Raw genomic sequence first — 18071 nt, forward strand, 5'->3', positions numbered from 1 at the left:
GCTAATGGTCCTTCCCTTGCCTGTGACAAGAGCTGCATCTATACCAAGAAAAAAAAAAAGAAATGATGGATTTTGGTCACCTTGGCCATATCATCAAGTCAGGCCTTAATGGTGCTGTCAGCAACCTGGTCAATGCTGTTTGGGCACGCACCCAGATCTCACCAGAGGCTCACCTGTGAAGGGGCCAAATGCTGTGTCCCAGCACAGGGAGCCACAGAGTGAGCTCTGGTGGCAGCCAAAAATATGGGGCAGGGGAACAAGCCCAGCTGCAGGGCAGCAGCCACAAGAGCCTCAGGGAAAGGAGCACCAGAGGGACGTCCTTCAGCGTACACTCATGTTTTGGTTTGGACTGGGAAGCTGCGAGCTAATGTTACACGCCAGAGGAGGCTGGTGATAAAGCTCTTGACCAAAGCTCTTGACCAATTTTGGTAGAAGGTGCCTGGACTCTGATAAACAAAGTGATCTCTAGCCCAGGCGACCACTGTGCAACATGAGCATCCTGGGCAGCCGGCTGCTGACCAAGATGGGCAATGAGCATCACTTAACTCCAATAAATTAGTCCCCACGCTGACAAATAGATCACCTCGGTGTAAAAAGAAAAAGAGACGTTTGTATAAAAGGCTAATGATAAACCCTTGGCTGCTTGGAAGAGTTGATATGCTACAGGGCTACAATTACCACAACTGCACAGATTCTACACAGTCATAACTGCGGGGAGAAACCAGAAGGTGCATCTTTACCATAGAACAGCGTGGGGGCTACGATACAAAACCAAAACTTCCATCACACTAGGAGCTGTTGTTTCAACAATATCACCTCGGGGACCTAGAAAGTAAGGAGCGAGGAAGGGCCCACGAATGCTTGTGTGTGTGTGTGCATGACTGTGCATGTGCGGTGGCAGTGGCGAGAGGGAGTCACTCCACATTGCATGGGACACGGGTTGGTGGGAACTCATGCACTGAGACTTTGGGTTAAAATGCTAGTTTGTTTTCCTAACATCCATGCATAATGATCCATTTCTGTACATAATAAAATATATTTATATATTTATATGCATAATGCTTTTATGCAAAGAAAAAAAACTTCCTATATCGCTTTGGAGAATTATGTATACACTGTCCTATTCAGAACCTCTTCATACCGAGTTCCTATGTACCATTGGTGTTTTCCCCTCTTTGTATCCCTCCCTCCCCCGGATACTAATAAAAAGTAATCAAACTTTCCAGATTATAGAGAGGATCTATACAGCACCATACCTTTTATTAATTATTATTATTAATTATTATTCATTTTACAAAAGAAAAACTTAGAAGCAAAATATATAAAACTGCCTTGTCTTTCAGTGTCATTTATCCTGTTACAACCTACGCTCACATGAAAAGCCATTTGTATGATACTGTCACCTTGTCATTCCTTCTTCTGCTTCTCCTGCCACAACAAATTATATGTAATAAGAAGGAAAAAATAATCAAGGATATGTCCAAAACAAATGAAAGAAAGGATCACTGATGTAGTTAACACACCCTGCAACGACCTGTGCCTCAACTCCTGGCGCTGCCACTGCAAGTCCCCTGTCGATGCCCAGCCTCTAGCCTTAGCTTTTCTGCAAAGTGGCATTACTTCCTTTAATTTTTGCTTTTCCAAACACATCTTTAGAGGTGGCTATGTTCAATTTGTCTGGCAGCTCAGCTTGTAACTCCTTACCAGCCTGCTGCAGCAGTAGGGGCAACCTTGCTAACATAAGGCAGGAGAGGAGCCTGCTCCGGCGGGCTTTGCCTCTGTGCACGTGCAAGCAATGGCACCCGCTGTCGGTCCGTCCTCACGAGCCAAGAGGCAAACTTGCCGGCTTCCCCTGTTTTGCAATCAACCCTGGTTTGACACTTGAAACAGGGGAAACCTGGGGTGTATGGAAAACAGGGGTGTACCATCAAACTTCAGGGAAGAATAAGAAAGAAACAACCCAATAAACAAACAGACCACACACATCACCTCTCTCTGGAATTCAGCTGGTTGATGGGTATAACTAATGCTGTATATTCAGAAACCCCTGACGTCTGAGCAATGCTGGGTTATGATCATTTCCTTGCATGTGCGCAGTACTTCGGATTCCCCAGGGAGAGAAAGCAAAAATGATCAAAAATCTAAGGAAATCAAACTGGAGGTTGTAGAGAGGAAGGTGGGCAGACAGGAAAAACCTCCAAAAAGAAAAGCCAACTTAAAACATCCCATAAACCATTAATATATTGAAACACCACATACTCATTGACAAGTAACTACTGTAAAGGCTACACAGTGTATTCTCAACAGGATGGTGCTGAACATTTGTCTCCACAGCAGGTGCTTGGCCATCCCAGAAAAGGAAGATTTTGCATACTTCAGAATTAGTTCAATTCTCAAAAAAAAAAAAAGAGAAAAGGAAAAAAAAAAGGGAAAAAAAAAAGAGGATCTTCACTCCGATAAGGGGCTATTAACAGTCTGCTTCATTAGGAAAATAACGCAGGGTTCACAAAGGTCATAAGCTGTAAACAGTATCACTGTCCACTTGCTGACAGCAGATTTGGCAAAGGGTTCTCTTTCTACATCTCGTGTCAGTTTGAGGGCCTGGAGAGGAAGAAGAAGAAAAAAGAAAAGACAAGTGAGACTGCTGCATGTAGGAACAAAAAACCAGAACAAAAAGTCAACCAGGCAAACCTCCAAACCCAACAACAGTTTACCCTGACAAGCAATTTTGATTTGTTTGCACCCAGAAGCTTCAAACTTATAGTAAGGAGTGAGCTGCACCGTGACCCTGCCTGAAGATGCTTCTCCCTCACCAAGGTTTGAGTGTGTTGCTTTGCTGGCTTAGCTGCTCCCAAGCAGGAAAGGAAAACCCTCTCTTCAAATCACCCTTTCACAGCATCTCCAAAAGGCTGGACAAATCTTCTGCCAGCCTTTGACATCAACCTCTATGCTTGAAGGACAGCTGAAGGAGGCTGCTCAAGAGAAGTAGAGAGGAGCCACGGATTTTGGTTCAGACTTCGGAGTTTTCTATTTTCCTGCTCATACAACACACCATCAACGGACAGGGTCCACCCAGCTTTAAAAACAGGGTCAGGGTCCAGCTTGTTCTGTAGCCTTCTAGGCAGAGGGAAAGACACCTTGGATGCAGCAGGGACATGACTAAAAAGTGACACGGTAGGTAGGTAAGACACTGAAAACAAATGGACATTTCAACCAAGAGAGCCAAGGGAACAGGTTTTTAAAGGTACTCAGGGGCCTAAAGATGAAGGCAGGCACCAAGTAGGGTTTTGGAACATATGTACATTTAAACATTCCCACAAAATCCTTTCACATCTTCAGAAACTCCTCGTGGCAGCCATCTGCATTGCTGGGCATGTAACTCTGGCTCTGAAATGGCTTCTGAAAGCCACTGGTGTGGGCTTAGTTCCCCACACCACCTACAACTCGTTGAGGATTTTCCCCCGAGATGAATGATTGGTGACTTCTTTATGTAGTGCAAGAACAAGTGGAGACTTGCTGAAACCAAAAAGCCGTTTGAGTTGATTACGGGAATGTCTTTACTCTCACAAGATCCTGGTATCAGGCACCCTCATGAAAGATGGTGGATTTAGCAGTACTGCTGGATTAATCTGGACAAGCATCTCCTGCAAGGGAGATCACTTAAAGGCTGTCACAAGATGACACTCTATCACTGCCCCCCTCCATTCTAAGGTGCCAGGCACGGATACTATGATAACATTTTATTAAAACGACCTATTCTGATAATGCTAAATGATTGATGGAAATTTAATCATTTTGTCTCATGGTTATTAGAGCAACAGCGTGACAGCTGCTCCCTGTGCCATTAGGGGAGAACTTCATTCAGCAGAGCTTAGGAAGCAGACAGATTGCATGTTTCACCCAAACAAAATTTGGCTTTAGCCTTAATTATATGGAAGGGTTTGGGGTAGAGTGTTCTGCGAATAAAAGGATTTCTGCCTGGATCAACATATTGATTTCTTCATTTTCAAAGGGCAAATTAACGCTAGCAGTTCGTTAATGTGACTGCCTGGCAACAACTCCATTTGGTGTGTCCTGATGGCTGTAACAAGGTCAGCAGAAGATACCCACCCAGACAGGCCTGGTAGCCCCCAGTAAAACCTGGTTAGCAGCTTGTATGCAGCTCAAATGAGTGCATGCCCTTTCCTCTACTTCTCCTTAAAGCCTTAGCACCAGGGGGCTGGGACTTCCCAAAGCACAACCTCATCCGAAGGAAGGCAAGGCTCACTTCCCGCATGCCGCAGCCTGGCAAGCTGGCTTGCTCTCATGCAGCCGCCAGTTTTGCTGAGCACAGGTTTAACTTTGGCACGTGTGAGGAGTCCTGCTGTCTTTGAATGGAGCCATTAGTTGAAAGTAAATGAGTACAGAAACTCCCAATGAAGTACCAGAGTAGTGTTCAATATTTAAATTAAAAATGTATGTAAAATACACTATGAACCAAAGTGACAAGAGAAAAAGCTGGAGGATGGATGATGATGGGCACCATTTGTGGAAGTAGCACTGCCCCGTATTTTTTCCTGAGGACACTCATCCTGCAGACAGTGTCAACATTTAGGAGACAGGCACACAGCTGAGGTGAAATTTGCTCATAGCAGAACTAAACCCAACTCCAAGTTCACAGCTCTGTTTACATCGACTTTGCAAACAGATTAAAAAATGAAAAGAAGTAGACCAAAGTCTTAACCTGCCTGCCTTTAAATTACCCCATTAAAGTCCACAATAGACACACACACTCTTACTTTTCATCTCTCCACAAAAAGCCTGTTAACCCTGAGTTAGTGGCCTGCTGCTTCATAGCAGTGAAAACTGTATCAGGCAGGGAAGCAACCACTCCAGTTATATCTCCATTTATCAGCGGTCCTCAAGCACACCTCCCCAGTGCTCCTCTCTCCCTGTCCCCAAGTATCTCCAGCTGCATCCTGAGCCATTCTTGACATTCCTGCTCATCCTCTGGAGTGTCTCCCTGAATTTGCAGAAATAGATGGGTAAGCCAGGACAACGCTGTCCTCTAAGGGCAACACTCTGGTCTCCAGGCAAAGTACTCCAGTCCTCACTTTATCCTTTTTCTTGGTCTTTACTATTGTGTCCTGTGTTGGGCAATAAGAGCAGCAGATGTATGAGCACAGGGAGTGATGAAAAAAAACCAACCAAACAACAGAACAGAGAGCAAGGAAGGATACAAGAAAGGTGAAGTCTAGCAGGGCTAGGAGGTTAGAGCAGCATTTGCCAACTTGCCACAGCAAAGGTGTAGAGCCCCCACCTACACGTGGCATGGTTTCTTGTTTCTCAGGCTGCCCAAAAAAGGGCACTACTGGAAAATACCTGCCTGTACTTCTTAAGCCACACCCTGGAAAACTCAATTCTCCCTTCAAAAGCTCCTTTGCCAAACCTGAAGCCCACCTTCAGTCATCAGAGAGTAGAAAGGAAGGAGGAATTTTATACTTTCTTAGAGACTTCTTTTCTTCTGAAGATAGTGAAGGCTTTTTTCTCGAGTGCAGTCTTCACAAATGCATTGATCTCTGGGTTCTGTTGCACACACATGCACACACACATTGACAGTAGAAGCAATTCCACTATGGCTGTTTTGACCTCCGGGGTACAGAAGGCTGAAATAAGATATATCTGCTGGACATTAGAAGAACCCATAATACCATACCAAGCTATAGCTTATGCAAGCATACATGCATGAGATTGGTGAAAATAATCACTTTAAAACAGAAACAGAAAAAACATCAAGTTAGAGGTGAGGATGACCTTCTGCTTTCTTATGTCCCACAGACGTTTTGAACCCTAAATGCTAAATCTGTTTATCCTATTTGGTGGAAGACTGTCATACAAAAAGCAAGTATTTCTGTATTTTCTAATTCTTCAGCTTGCAAGCAATTATGTGGGAGATGAAATGCCCCTTCTGTCCTTTTCTCTGCTTTCCCATCCTCTACTGTGCTACTGACCAATTACAAATGCTACTCTTGCTTACTCCATGGCCAAGCTGTTGGTTGTGATTTCCCTCCAGCAGCAACATTTCCTCACCTCTGTCTCACATCATTCGACCACTTAACTGGATAGCTGTCTCCCAAGCCTCATGCCAGCCATGCACCATCAGACCAGCTCTGAAGGATCATCTTCCCTGTGTTGCTTTCTCCTTTTGATTCCTAATGGTGCCAATTATGCAGCACTGGAAATTTCTTCAGAATAGAAAGGTGATGCATCGATGCTCCCCAGAGTGAGGCACAGATAATGGGTACTGGTGGCAACTTTAGCAGTAAGCTAACATAACAATCAGCACATACAGTTTTCTGTTAAAGAAAAGTTATGTGCTCCTCTATGTAATTATGGTATGAGAAACCACACTACTAACACACAACTCCTCTCTACAGCAGCCTACCAAGGACCTCCTGATTTGGCTGGAAGGCTTCTTGATCAGTGGACTGCCTCTTGAAAAGTATCACCACTTGCAGGCCTGTAAAACTAGTGTTTTTCCTGGGTACCACTCTGCAACAACTCCCCAGGCAGAGGAAATTCCAGTAAGTGCTTTTATTGTCCAGAGACTTCAGATGCAAAGATTTGGAAGGAAACTTGCGTCCTTTAGTGACAGATGTGTATTCATCCTGGTGCTTCTCCCCCTTCATTTGCCATTGTCACCAGCAGTACAACTTCCACTCAAAAATGGGGGTAGGCTCAAAAAGCAAGACTTGATTATGTGAGGTTGCAAGTTAATATTCTGCCTGAGGTTTCCCAGCTAAAGACTGAAGAATACACAGTATTTATTTAGAAACAAGTAAGGAAGATAACTACTGTGGCTAATCACTCTATACTGACAAATTGCAGAATGAGATTTTTTGTTCAAGCAGAATAAAAATTAGGAACCCTGATGCCACGGCAGGTGTGGCACAGTGACACCCTACAGGCTTAGTGTACACTGCACTAGGATGGCTCTGTGCTGAGAGACAACACTGAGGTGACGGTGAGAAGCCCAAAGGGGAAAAAAGAGCTGGCAACTTAATGTGTTTTCATGAACTTTCAGGCATGTTGCAACTTCACTTTTTCTCTTTAAGTTCTACTCATAAAAACAGATCCTTTTTAGCTCAGAACTGGGGGCAAAGAGTGAGGGAGAAGGATGGAAAGAGGAAGAATGCTGGCCTAGAACTAAAAATTACGGGAGCTAAAAAGTTGCTGTGCTGGTACTTGTGCAGGCACGTAAAGCACAAAAGTGTCTCTTTTCCTGCTTCTGTTCTTCCACTCCAAGAAACACTGCAAACCACAGCAGACAATCAAGTATTTTGGCAGTAAATGTAACTAAAGACAGCAGATCATTCTCTCACCCTGTAGCAGCCCCCTTGGTCGAAAGGCTTGCCCAGAACTGTAGTGAGGTGCCACAACTATTGATATGTGTGATATCCTACTTGTCTACAGAATCACAGAAAAGTCCAGGCTGGAAGGGACTCAGCATCATCTGAAGGCAGAGCCTTAGGTTAGGTTGTTCAGGGCCCTGTCAAGTCTGGAATATTCCCAGCAAGGGAGCATCCACCACTCCTCTGGGCAGCTCATTACAACCATCAATGGTGGGTAAGGTCCCTTTTACCCATTGTACACGTGAAAAGGAGACACCCAGAAAGAAAGTGGTCCATCCACGCTCACACACTTGAAAGGAAAAGTAGATTGGGGTTCCCTAACGTATCAGGACCAATCAGGATACTAAACAACCAAATTCATAGGAAATTCTGCACTTCCTTGCAAGAGGAGCAGGCACATGCAGACTCCCCTATATGTCACTTTGTTGTTGTCCATACAGGAAGCCCATATGCTGACAGACCTGTTTTTACACCTACAGACATGTCAGTGTGCAGTTAATGCTGCTTTCCAGCACAAGCACTGCTGATACCCAGTTGCATCACATCTGGCTGGGTTCAATCCTCTGCCCTGGCCAAAAGAAGCTAGATACAGAACAGCATCTCTCCACAAGGTCTCCAGGCTTCCTACTTGACAGCCTGATTGTAAATTTTATCCCCTGCCTTTTGTTCATGGGCCTGAGGAGTGGGGTGGAAAGCCTGCCAGTTATGGGTAATGCTGCCATTGACAGACGTCAGCCTGGGTACTCAACACAGCACCTCATAGGCAGGATGCTGCAGGACTAGAGGAAAAAGGCCAAAAATGCTTGCAAAATACATCTTCTGTTAGGGGTAAAGCACATGGGCTGGAAAAATGGTGCTTTCTTTAGGCACTCCACCTCTACTGTGGATCAGAAAAGGATGGATAACTACTGCACCTGTGCCAAGACCAGAGAAATATTTTGCTTTTGAATCTGAAGAATAAGAGCCGCTTCTAGAGTAAAAGGTACCAGCATGGCTGGAAACATCCTGTATTACGGGCTTATAGTGCTATGGAAACGTGCTACACACTCTTTATTCTGAATGTCCTCATAGAGAGTTTCTTTTTCTCTGCCAGGTACCAAGCCTATTTTAAAAATTTAAAAACATCCTCCCTGGTATGGAGGCTTCTCATTTTCCTCTGCAGCAAGTTGAAAATGACATGACAATAATGCTCACACGGGTCATACAAAAGGACTTCCACCATGTTGATATAAGGCAGGACATCCTCTATTAGGACTTACAAGTGGTAGAAAACGCAAGGGAGGGAAGGTCCTTCCCCAAACCCAGATTTTCTCTACATTTGCATGAAATAAATTACCTATGAAAGCCAGGAGAAGCAGACAGTACAAGGGAAAAACAACAGGCGAGATATTCAGCTCAGCTGTAGAAGTGCATAAACGCAAGCCATTCTCCATGGCATTGTCTGGGAAAAGTGGCTTTTTTCCTGGAGTAACAGCAGACAACCATGGCTACACAGCGGCCTCCGTTAGCTGAGCCGCGTGTCCACCCGATTACTGCTCAGCAGATGTCCGCTCCGCCAGGCTCCAACAACTGCCACCCTGCGCAGTAATCTGAGTGGAAAAGCTGATTAAATAGGCCCCATAGACTGGACCGGAGTGGAGTGTTCCCACTACCCAGCCGCAGGTACCTGATTTAATGGTGACAGTGTCCCTACCCACCATGTGGGACTCGATCAGGGACAGTGCTGATGGGAGCATCCTGCTTGACACTCTCCACCGGCGGCACCAGGAGCCCAGAGTGGCATTGCATGAGCATCCTTCCTTCATCTTCCCTCCCCAAGCCAGGAGAAAAAGACTGGCTATTTATGTATGATACTACCCAACTATGTGCACTCCTGCTGCCTACGCTATACCTGTGCTCTTTGGCTGCCATCAACACAAGACTTAAACCTCACCAGCTGTCAGTTCATCACCTCAGCTGAGTGCTGAATTGCTATGAAAAAAGATCTCGACCTCAGCTGCATGACGCTGTGTGTCTAAAAAGGATCTCTTATTACGCACTTCTTCAAGAAAATATGTTTTTAGGGGGGCTATTTAAAGTCTGGCTCACAAAGAGAAAAGAAAAATTAAAAACCACCTGTAACCATCCGAGCTATCAAGCAACAGCATGTCTGGGGACCAACACTGATATGCAGCTCTAAACAATCATTATGGCTCATTCACATGAAAAAGACGATTTGTGAAGACTCATTCTGTAATAAAACCTGTGTGCTGCTGATCCAGGGAAGAAAGCACTGGGGAGACCAGTTGATGTGGGCTGTTCTAAAAATATCAGTTTGTGCTGTCATCTGGTGAGAGTATGTCATCCTGTAATCTTGGCATCTGCAGGGACAGCAAGTTTCTGCCTAATTATTGCTGCTGAATCACATGACAAAGCATGAGGTACTAAAAAATATATCTATATAAAACACCACTAAAAGAACACCCAAACCACAAGATCAGACCACTGTCCTGGCTCTAGCTGCTGTACATTCACAACATAAGCCTGTGGAGGCAATCCTGTTTTTTACAGACCTTTTCCCTGGGTTAATAAAACCCCAAAACATAAACCCAGATTTAAAAAGCCACCAAACCCCAAAAGCCCTACTCCCAGAAGGAATAAGCAATTCACTGTGTTTGTGTGTCAGCTCCTGCTGCCTTCGCACAGCAAAAGCCACAGCATCCCTGTACGTCTAGGACTGGCCCCTGTGTGCATGGGGCTTCCAGGGGCACTGTGGCCAGTGGGACGGCACAGGGGGCAGCCCCAAGAGGGTTTGCTCAGCTTTTCCCTTTCCTCCTCCGCAGCAGCCACAAGCACAGAGTTTGCCCCCATGCCACTGGTGTGTGGCCAGGGAGTGAGGAGCCTGCTTGGGGCAGGCACTCCTTGGGATTTAATGGGATCCCTGTTCCCAGTGAAATACGTTTTCCACATGGATATTTTTGTTCAAAGACTAAACTTGGAACGCGTGACATTCAGCTAGTTACAAAACCACCTTTCAAAACTTGGGCTGGCTGAAACAACACTGAAATGTTAGAAGCGCACCACCGCCTTAACCACTAACCTGTTAGAAATGGAGCAGAAGAATTTGCTGCTCCTGAATTTCCTTTAGATATTTTAAAGTCAGCCAACCTCATCTTGGCTCCTTGTAAGAAACCTGCCAGGCCTACCCCTAACACCTCATTGCTGAACAGAAGTGAGGAAGAAGCGCAACTATGGTACCAAGGCAGTCAGCATCCTCAGGCAAGAGGTCCACCAATTCCGGTTTCCGCATTTCAGCTTTCATAAGCAGAAAAGAAGATTTCTGGTAAAGAATAAAAATCATCTTCCTCATGGCATATTGTCCAGAGCTCTCTGATTTGAAATTCCATACAAATGGAGATCTTTTACTACTTATTTCAATTTTTAAGATGGTGGTGTAGTGAATAGTCATCCTCAGACCTATGCATGTTTCTTTGGGTATGAATTCCACTCAGAAACATGATGAATGCCAATTAACGAATTGGCAAGTAGTTCAAACTGATATGGAGTAATGAAATACCAACAGATCTTTTGTTACATTTCCTAGGATTTTGCTTTATGAGAGATGTTAATCACCAAATCGTGCAAACATTATATGACACTGCTATTAGTAGTTTGTGCATTCTATTGCTACAGTAAGAAGATGAAGGACCAAGATGATGCTAGGGAGAAATGAGTGACTTTAACTGACCTGTGAAGTGTTTTACTTGCAATTTTCAAACAAGTCGATGTGACTCCAGCACAGCTCTGTTACAGAGCCCAGAGGCATCCTGCTAAATGGCATATTGAAATCTCTTTCAGAAGATGCAGCTAGATGAGTTTTTCAGACAGCAAAACCAGCTCAGGAAGTTACTGCCCTGCTTTGCCCTGAGCCATCCTCCACCTCCTGCCCAAGCCCTGCCAGCATCACTGCCGGCGTGGCACTACTGTAAACTGGATCACTAAAACAATCCAAGTAAAAACAACTTTCTGGATGGCTGATACCAGAAGAAATATTGGCCGAACTGGTAGTTGATCACCAGCTTCTGAACTTGAAGCAGTGAATGTTCCGAAAAGACTCCCATAATGATTTGTTTGGGACTACTCTTCCTAGGGACTTGCTGGCTGACAAGGACCATGGAGCAAAGTGCAGAGCTGTGGGGAACTCCAGGCTAAGAGAGGACCCATCAATTCCAAAATAAAAGGTATTCTAGAGACGGGCGAGGGAATAGTGACATCTTTATTGATAAACAAGCTGAAGAAACAAGGTGATGATTATCTGAGTAGGTGGAGGGTGTATCCAGTGCTCTTAGGAAGCAGGCAGGGATAGAGGAATACCGGCCCAGCCAGCTTATGAAGGGAAAATTATGGCTGAGTGAATAAAGCAAAAGAAGAGCATATTGATTTTCTCCTTTCCTTCTTGTAAGAGAAAAAAACCCCAAACCAAACAAAACCACAAGCCAAACCTAAATTCATTTATATGGCTCAATGAGGACCCTCTGAAAGGCTGGGCATGAGCAGCCTCACACGCACAAGGCCAGCACAGTGGGAGAGGCAAGTCCCTCTCCAGGGACCAGGCTTATGTGCAGCAAACGTGCACAGCCATGAAACCCACAACGGTGGCGTTTTCTGCACAGGTTTCTTACTTCCCCTATGAAGAAATTGCAGTTGATTTTCTTCCAAAGTAAATCCCCCCTCTATACTTAGAGTATGTATAAACTAAATATCCATGTTTTTGCTTCTTTCTTTTCTTCCTGAAAACTGACTGTGAAGTTTCTCTTATTTTTCACAGAAAACACAGCACTCACTGTTCCCAGGTATGCCAATAATCCATTGTAACTGCTTCTGCCTGCCTGCAAAACACACCTGGCTGCCCTCCTGAAACGGATTTAGCATGAGCAAGCACCAGGCTGTTCTGCTCAAAGTGTTCCCCAGTGTTCGAGGATGTAAAGATTCAATATGGAGGTCATGAACATTGCCAAAAGAAGACTTTAATTCAGGGGTCCCTATTGCTACATCAAAGCGAAGAAGTTACTGAGAAAGCAATTCAGAATGATTGCACCCAATGTCACGTGAGGAGCCCCTGTCAAAATAGGAGATGCTCATAGGGAGGCAAACTCTCAAACAGTGCTGCTTAACAGACAAGGAAGGGTGCTGATGAACCAGTTCAGCAGAAATCATCTGCACTTGCACCTGATACCCGAGGCACACCGCAGCAGCCGGTCCACTTATCAGAAAAAGGGAAAGAGGCTTCCACAGATGACTGGACAGTAATCTGCCGTGGAGAGCTGTCTCGTTACTAAATCTGTCCTTTGCAATGAGACTCTGCTCACACAGATGTGTCAGCTCCTTTATTCAGAGGGAGCAGCCTGGAAACGATCACGGTGGCTACGCTTTCCGTGAATGGCACAGGCTGGGGTGAAGAGAGGCAGCAGCGAGCATCTGTGAGGAGGTGGTATGGTGCGGTGTGCCTCCTCTGAACAGCCCAGGCAGGTCTCCCAACAAGCCACTTCTGCCTGTACACAGCAAAGCAAGCTACAAAAGCACGAGACTGCCCTATTTGCCTGTGTCAAGCAAAGCTGTCAATAACACCTATTTTTTAGGCCCCATCTGTCAGACAGTACTCTTAGATGTCTCACAGCGATAAAGTTCCTACAGCCTTTTTCTTTTACTTCATTCAAAAAGGGCTTTTAAATCGAAACAGCTCATGCACCTGGAGGAAGACAGAACTGATCAGCAAGCATAACCTTCTGCAAATCTTTCTTCCTGGTTCATGAGTCAATTATTTATTTTTTTTCCCTTTTCCTTAAGCTCTCCAGCAGTGGAGCTAAAGGAAAACCAGAATTCAGCTGTTGCCCTGGCCTTGCCAAGCTGCCATCTCATGCAGTGTCAGGGTACATGGTGTCCTCTATAGCTCACCTCCACAGCCTGGTGGTCTCCTGGCCATGCACTGAAACGCTCTTGTTCTGAGTGAGAAGATGTAAAAGAACCAAAGGAAATCCTCCCACTGACAGCGAAAGGACTGCACAAACCAACCGCTCCATTGGAGCGTGCTGCTTTGCAGAACGACTGAAAGGAGGACTCCTGAGCAGCCCTGTTCTGCCTCACAGACAGCAGATCACAGCACACGTCTCCTGGGGTACTCCAGATACACAAGAAGACATTCAGGAGGTTCACCACTGCTGCTCACCTACTGCAAAGCTTCCCTTTGAATATCTAACTGTGAAACACAAGAATGAAAACTCAATTAAAGATGAAAGGGACAAATTAAGAACCATAAAGTCAAACGACACCAAATCCTTTCCATCCTTCATCTAGAAAATAAGAAAGTTGGAAGTAAGCTGCAAAGTGAATGAATGCCTTGTTTAACCTCACCACTGGGATACTCTACATACTATTCTGAAGTTAATAGAACACTTCCATAATTTATAGCTAACCTTTTATCCTACTCTATTTTGAAATCTACTCCCTTACACTAATAAATAAGCAAAGGAGAAAGAGCACTTTGTGTGGCACCTACCCTATGAGTCAGTGAACATGTACGTGTGAGCAGGCAGAGGTATGGGCAGGAGACTGCAGAATCACAAAAGGATGACAGAAACAATGTTTACAAGTTCAAATGCCCCCCGCTGTGGAAAAGAAGCAATGGAAAAAAACACAACAATCTGGAAAAAATTAATCTGAAGAGACTAACATTTGAAAAGCGCCAACGTCAGAACCCAAACCTACAGACATGGTCTTGGTGGAGTCCAAGTGAAAACGATACCCACCCCAGCCCTGGGGAGGATGAGCCAACAATTTTAGTGCATTTAAAACGTTAAACCCATGACATTCCTGGGACCAGGATCCCACCTTTGCTATTTCATTATTTAATTCCTCCATTTACTGGTTGGTTGAGGGTTATTTTCCCCAAGATATACAACCAAAAAACCCCAAAACAGTTTTGCTAGCATAGCAGTACCACAGCAGCAGTACAACTCTAATTCAGTACAGATCTGTCCCACATTCCCTATCCTCAGCGCATGCACTGATCTTGCAAAGACACTTTTTCTCCTCCCCTGCATTCACATTGCTCCACCAACTGCCCTGTCCCTATGTAACACATCTTGGCTACATGTGGCATCAGCTGCAGAGAAGAATCCATCTGTTGTGACTTCAAAGATGACGAGTCGGAGCTCTGTGATTCCTAAAACCCACAAATATTCCACCTTGGTTTGCCTGATTTGTCATTAACATTTCTCATGCCTAAATTAGGAAGGACGCAAAGCATCAGATGCGTGCTGACAGTGTTACAGCTGAACAGCTTTTATAGCTTAGCATCGTTTCCCTCCACACCTCCAAATGTTTCTTGGTTGTTCCTGTTGCATACCAACACATAGCAAGCCATCAAAAGCCAAATTAATATTATTAGTGTGCACTAATTATTAAGGGTTTGGTGCAAACTCCAATAAAAGTAAGGAACCAATTATTTTACCACATCTACGGGGCACTGACCTGTTTGCCCATTTTCCCTGTTCTCAAAGATCCTTCAGCCTGGTACCCAACTCTGTGATGAAGCCTGTTTAGCACCAGTGAAGTTCCCCACATTCAGACTGACAACGTTCTGAGCTGAGATGAGGGAATCAAAGTTAAAATCCAGCCCATCTGCATCCATGAGTTCACTGCGGATAATGGATTCCATGTCACACTCCAGGCTCCCATTGAAAATATCCAGGTCCAAGTCACTTGGAAATTTCTCGTGTCCCATTACTGGGAGGTTCATGCTAGAGGAGTACAAAGAGGAGCCTGAGAGCGGGTCAGAAAGTGTTTGCATAGACTGATTGACAGGTGACTGCTGATGTTTGGTGGATCCCAAGCTGTTCGAATCACTCAAGCCTATGTTACTGATGGAACTGGACAAGGCACGGCTGCCACTAAGAGAGGAGTTGTGGGACTGGTGCTGGTGATGGGGCAGGCTCTGATTGACCAGACCGCCCTGGCTGGACTGCGCGGCAAACGACATCATGGGGTCGTTGCGGAGCATTATATTCCTGCGGGAATTCTGGGCGGACACAGCTGTGCTGGCTTGTGACATGAGTGGGTCAGACTGTGTCATCATGACATCGCTGTGACTAAGTGCATCAGAGGCGAGGAGATCCTGCAGCGTCTGGTTGTTGTAATGAGAAATGGAAGAGAAGGTGGCCTGCTTGTTCTCCTGAATGGTCTGCATGGGCGACTGGCGGAGGGAATTCAGCGACGACGGCCCAAACACGGCGTTGTTGAAACTACTTGACGGGGAACCCAGCCCTGAACCTTTGGAACCATAAGGAAAACTGGAGCTTCTCTGCATCATCCCTCCCGTGGGTGACTGCTGGGAGGGAGGGAGTGTTATATTGTCTAAGAGATCATCCATGAGGTTATCTGTCAGTCCATCGTTCAAATTCATTGTCCCAGCCATATCAGTCAACCTAGGTAACTCCACAGTACATGGTTTGTTTACTGATGGGGACAAGCTCGATGGACTACTGTACAGCATGGGAGAAAGTGGAGCATCATCATCTTGGACATCATCTAGTTCGGTGCTTGCCAAAATTGGTGACAAGCGGCCACTGATTGTACTGGCATTGGAATTTGTACGAGAGCGAAAATCTGTCCACGCATCCAGCTCGTCGCTGCTGCGGGAGGTGGGGCTCCCTGGCCACTTGGAGAGCTGAGAAGGGCTATCCTCACTCGTCTCCTGGGAAGTCTGCAGGGCTGCCTTTTTCTTAGCCGCTCGCCCTCTGCTCTTTGTGTACTTGTTGCTGTTGTCCATTGACACAGCGCGTCTCCGGGGTGCCTTGCCGCCTTTCCCACCATCTGGATTGATCATCCACCAAGAGCTTTTCCCGGTGCCTTCATTCTGCACCCTGACGAATCGGCTGTGGAGTGACAAGTTGTGCCGGATAGAATTCTGCAGGAAAGGAACAAAACAAAACATCAAGACCAGCACCCCACTTCTTTTACTATTTTAATCTCAATCATTAAACCAACATCACATAAAAACAGCAACATGAATAAAAGCACTGGGCCCTCCCGGATATCACCATGGGTTTCTTGGGTGGTGAATATGGAAAGGCTGGAGTGTGACTGCAGCATGCCAGCATGCTGCTGTAAATAAGCCCTGTGCTCGCACTAGCTGTGCATTCCTGATGCCCATCTCTACACTCACAAAAGCTGCATCCTAAGGAAAGGAGCGTGACACAGCTCCATTCCTGTTAGCAAGGAGTTAGATGTTTCTCCCTTACTTTTGACTCAGGACAGACCTCTATACTATCAGCAATCTTGCCATCAGTTCCTTGAAATAAAAACTGCAAAGGCACTGCAAAAATCTGACTGGAGGGGTAGTCACACTCATCACAGCCTTTGCAAATGTCTTTTTAATTCTTCATGGGCATGTGTTGTGTATTTGTTATAATAATTCTTGAGGAAACTGCAAGTGCTGTTGCTCCTCTCCCACAGGCACTCTGTGCATGACTAAGCTGTACTTTCTCTCTTGATTAGAGGCACCAGAATTACGCCTGTACTGCAGTGGCTGGCCAGCTGTCCCCTCGCTATATTATCCTCACAGTCTTCAAAACAAGATGTGACAGAGTACACGACGATATCCTTGTCCCTGTAAGCTGCTAGATACGGAGTTGTGTAAAGCTGATGTACGCAGTTGGACACCTTGCCCTGTACAGGATGCTACAAAATACAGTACCTCTAAGGGGGCCCATGCACCGCCTGCTCTTGCCTATTACCTGCTTGCACTAGTCAGCAACATCTACCATCCAAAACCTACGCTGGCTCAAAACGAAGATAATCACCTCAGAATGAGAAAAGAGGCCAAGAAAACCAGCCCACGGTACCCTAGTGAAAAGACTCCAGGTTTAAACCAAAATAACTGACATGAAAATCCCACTCCACTCATCCTGCTGATCTTGGGCTTAAAATATGGCTCAAAGAAAGGACAGGCAAGTAGTATTTGTTAGTGAGAATGCTTCCAGGTTTGGGTTTTTTTTTTCCTTCCATGTGCAAGTCCGAAGATTTTTGGAAATATCCCATATTCCTTTGACAAAACAGATATGCTATTCCTCCAGGTTAAAGATGTTCAAGTTTAAAAAGTCACACGAGTTCTTTTTGCTTAACTTTTGGCAATTACCAGGTACATCTATGAAGAGAAGAAAAATCACATTTGTTCTACCAGCATGCTTTAAAAATACAAAGTCCACAGGACCATAGCATAATCAAACCATCCAGAGTGTCCTTCCTTTACAAAGCACTGAAAAAATGCCAGAGTTAAATGAATCGATCAACAAATTATTCACAAGCATCCTGACATTTGCATCCTTAGGATAAACGGATGTTTGACATAAATGAACTGGAGACACGTTTGATGTATGAAGTAATACAGCCCAGCTTTTTTAAAACAATTCTTTTCAGTATAAAATGGCTTTTTTTCTCCTTGTTAAGTGTTGTGTTTTTTGTCAGATTGTGAAATGGAAAACACGCCTGAAGTTCTTCTCGCACGCAGACAGCAGACGCGGTTGTGATTATCACTTAATGAAAAGAGAAATCATATGGACCATGGTTCCAAATAGCAACTGTTATGTTTTAAACAATTTGCACAAAACAGCAGACTTTGCAGGCATACTCGAGAGAAGTTTG

At 45.1% G+C, this 18071-nt stretch overlaps 1 protein-coding gene across 2 annotated transcripts in view; it reads right to left on the bottom strand.

The window, feature by feature from the left end:
• Positions 1–2209: 2209 nt before the first annotated feature.
• The window catches only part of FOXO3 (forkhead box O3), a 90771-nt gene continuing 74909 nt past the window's right edge, over positions 2210–18071 (bottom strand). The window contains exons 2-3 of one of the 2 annotated variants that reach the window (XM_030490677.1): positions 14901–16335; positions 2210–2601 (exon numbers count right to left, since the gene is read on the bottom strand). In XM_030490677.1, coding sequence (XP_030346537.1) covers positions 14935–16335 — 1401 coding nt within the window. In that variant the 3' untranslated portion in view covers positions 2210–2601; positions 14901–14934. Of the gene's footprint in view, positions 2602–4963; positions 9752–14900; positions 16336–18071 lie in introns of those variants that run through there. The other variant, XM_030490678.1, reaches the window with a different exon arrangement.

The sequence above is a fragment of the Strigops habroptila genome, chromosome 6, assembly GCF_004027225.2.
Source record: "Strigops habroptila isolate Jane chromosome 6, bStrHab1.2.pri, whole genome shotgun sequence".
NCBI lineage: Eukaryota > Metazoa > Chordata > Aves > Psittaciformes > Psittacidae > Strigops > Strigops habroptila.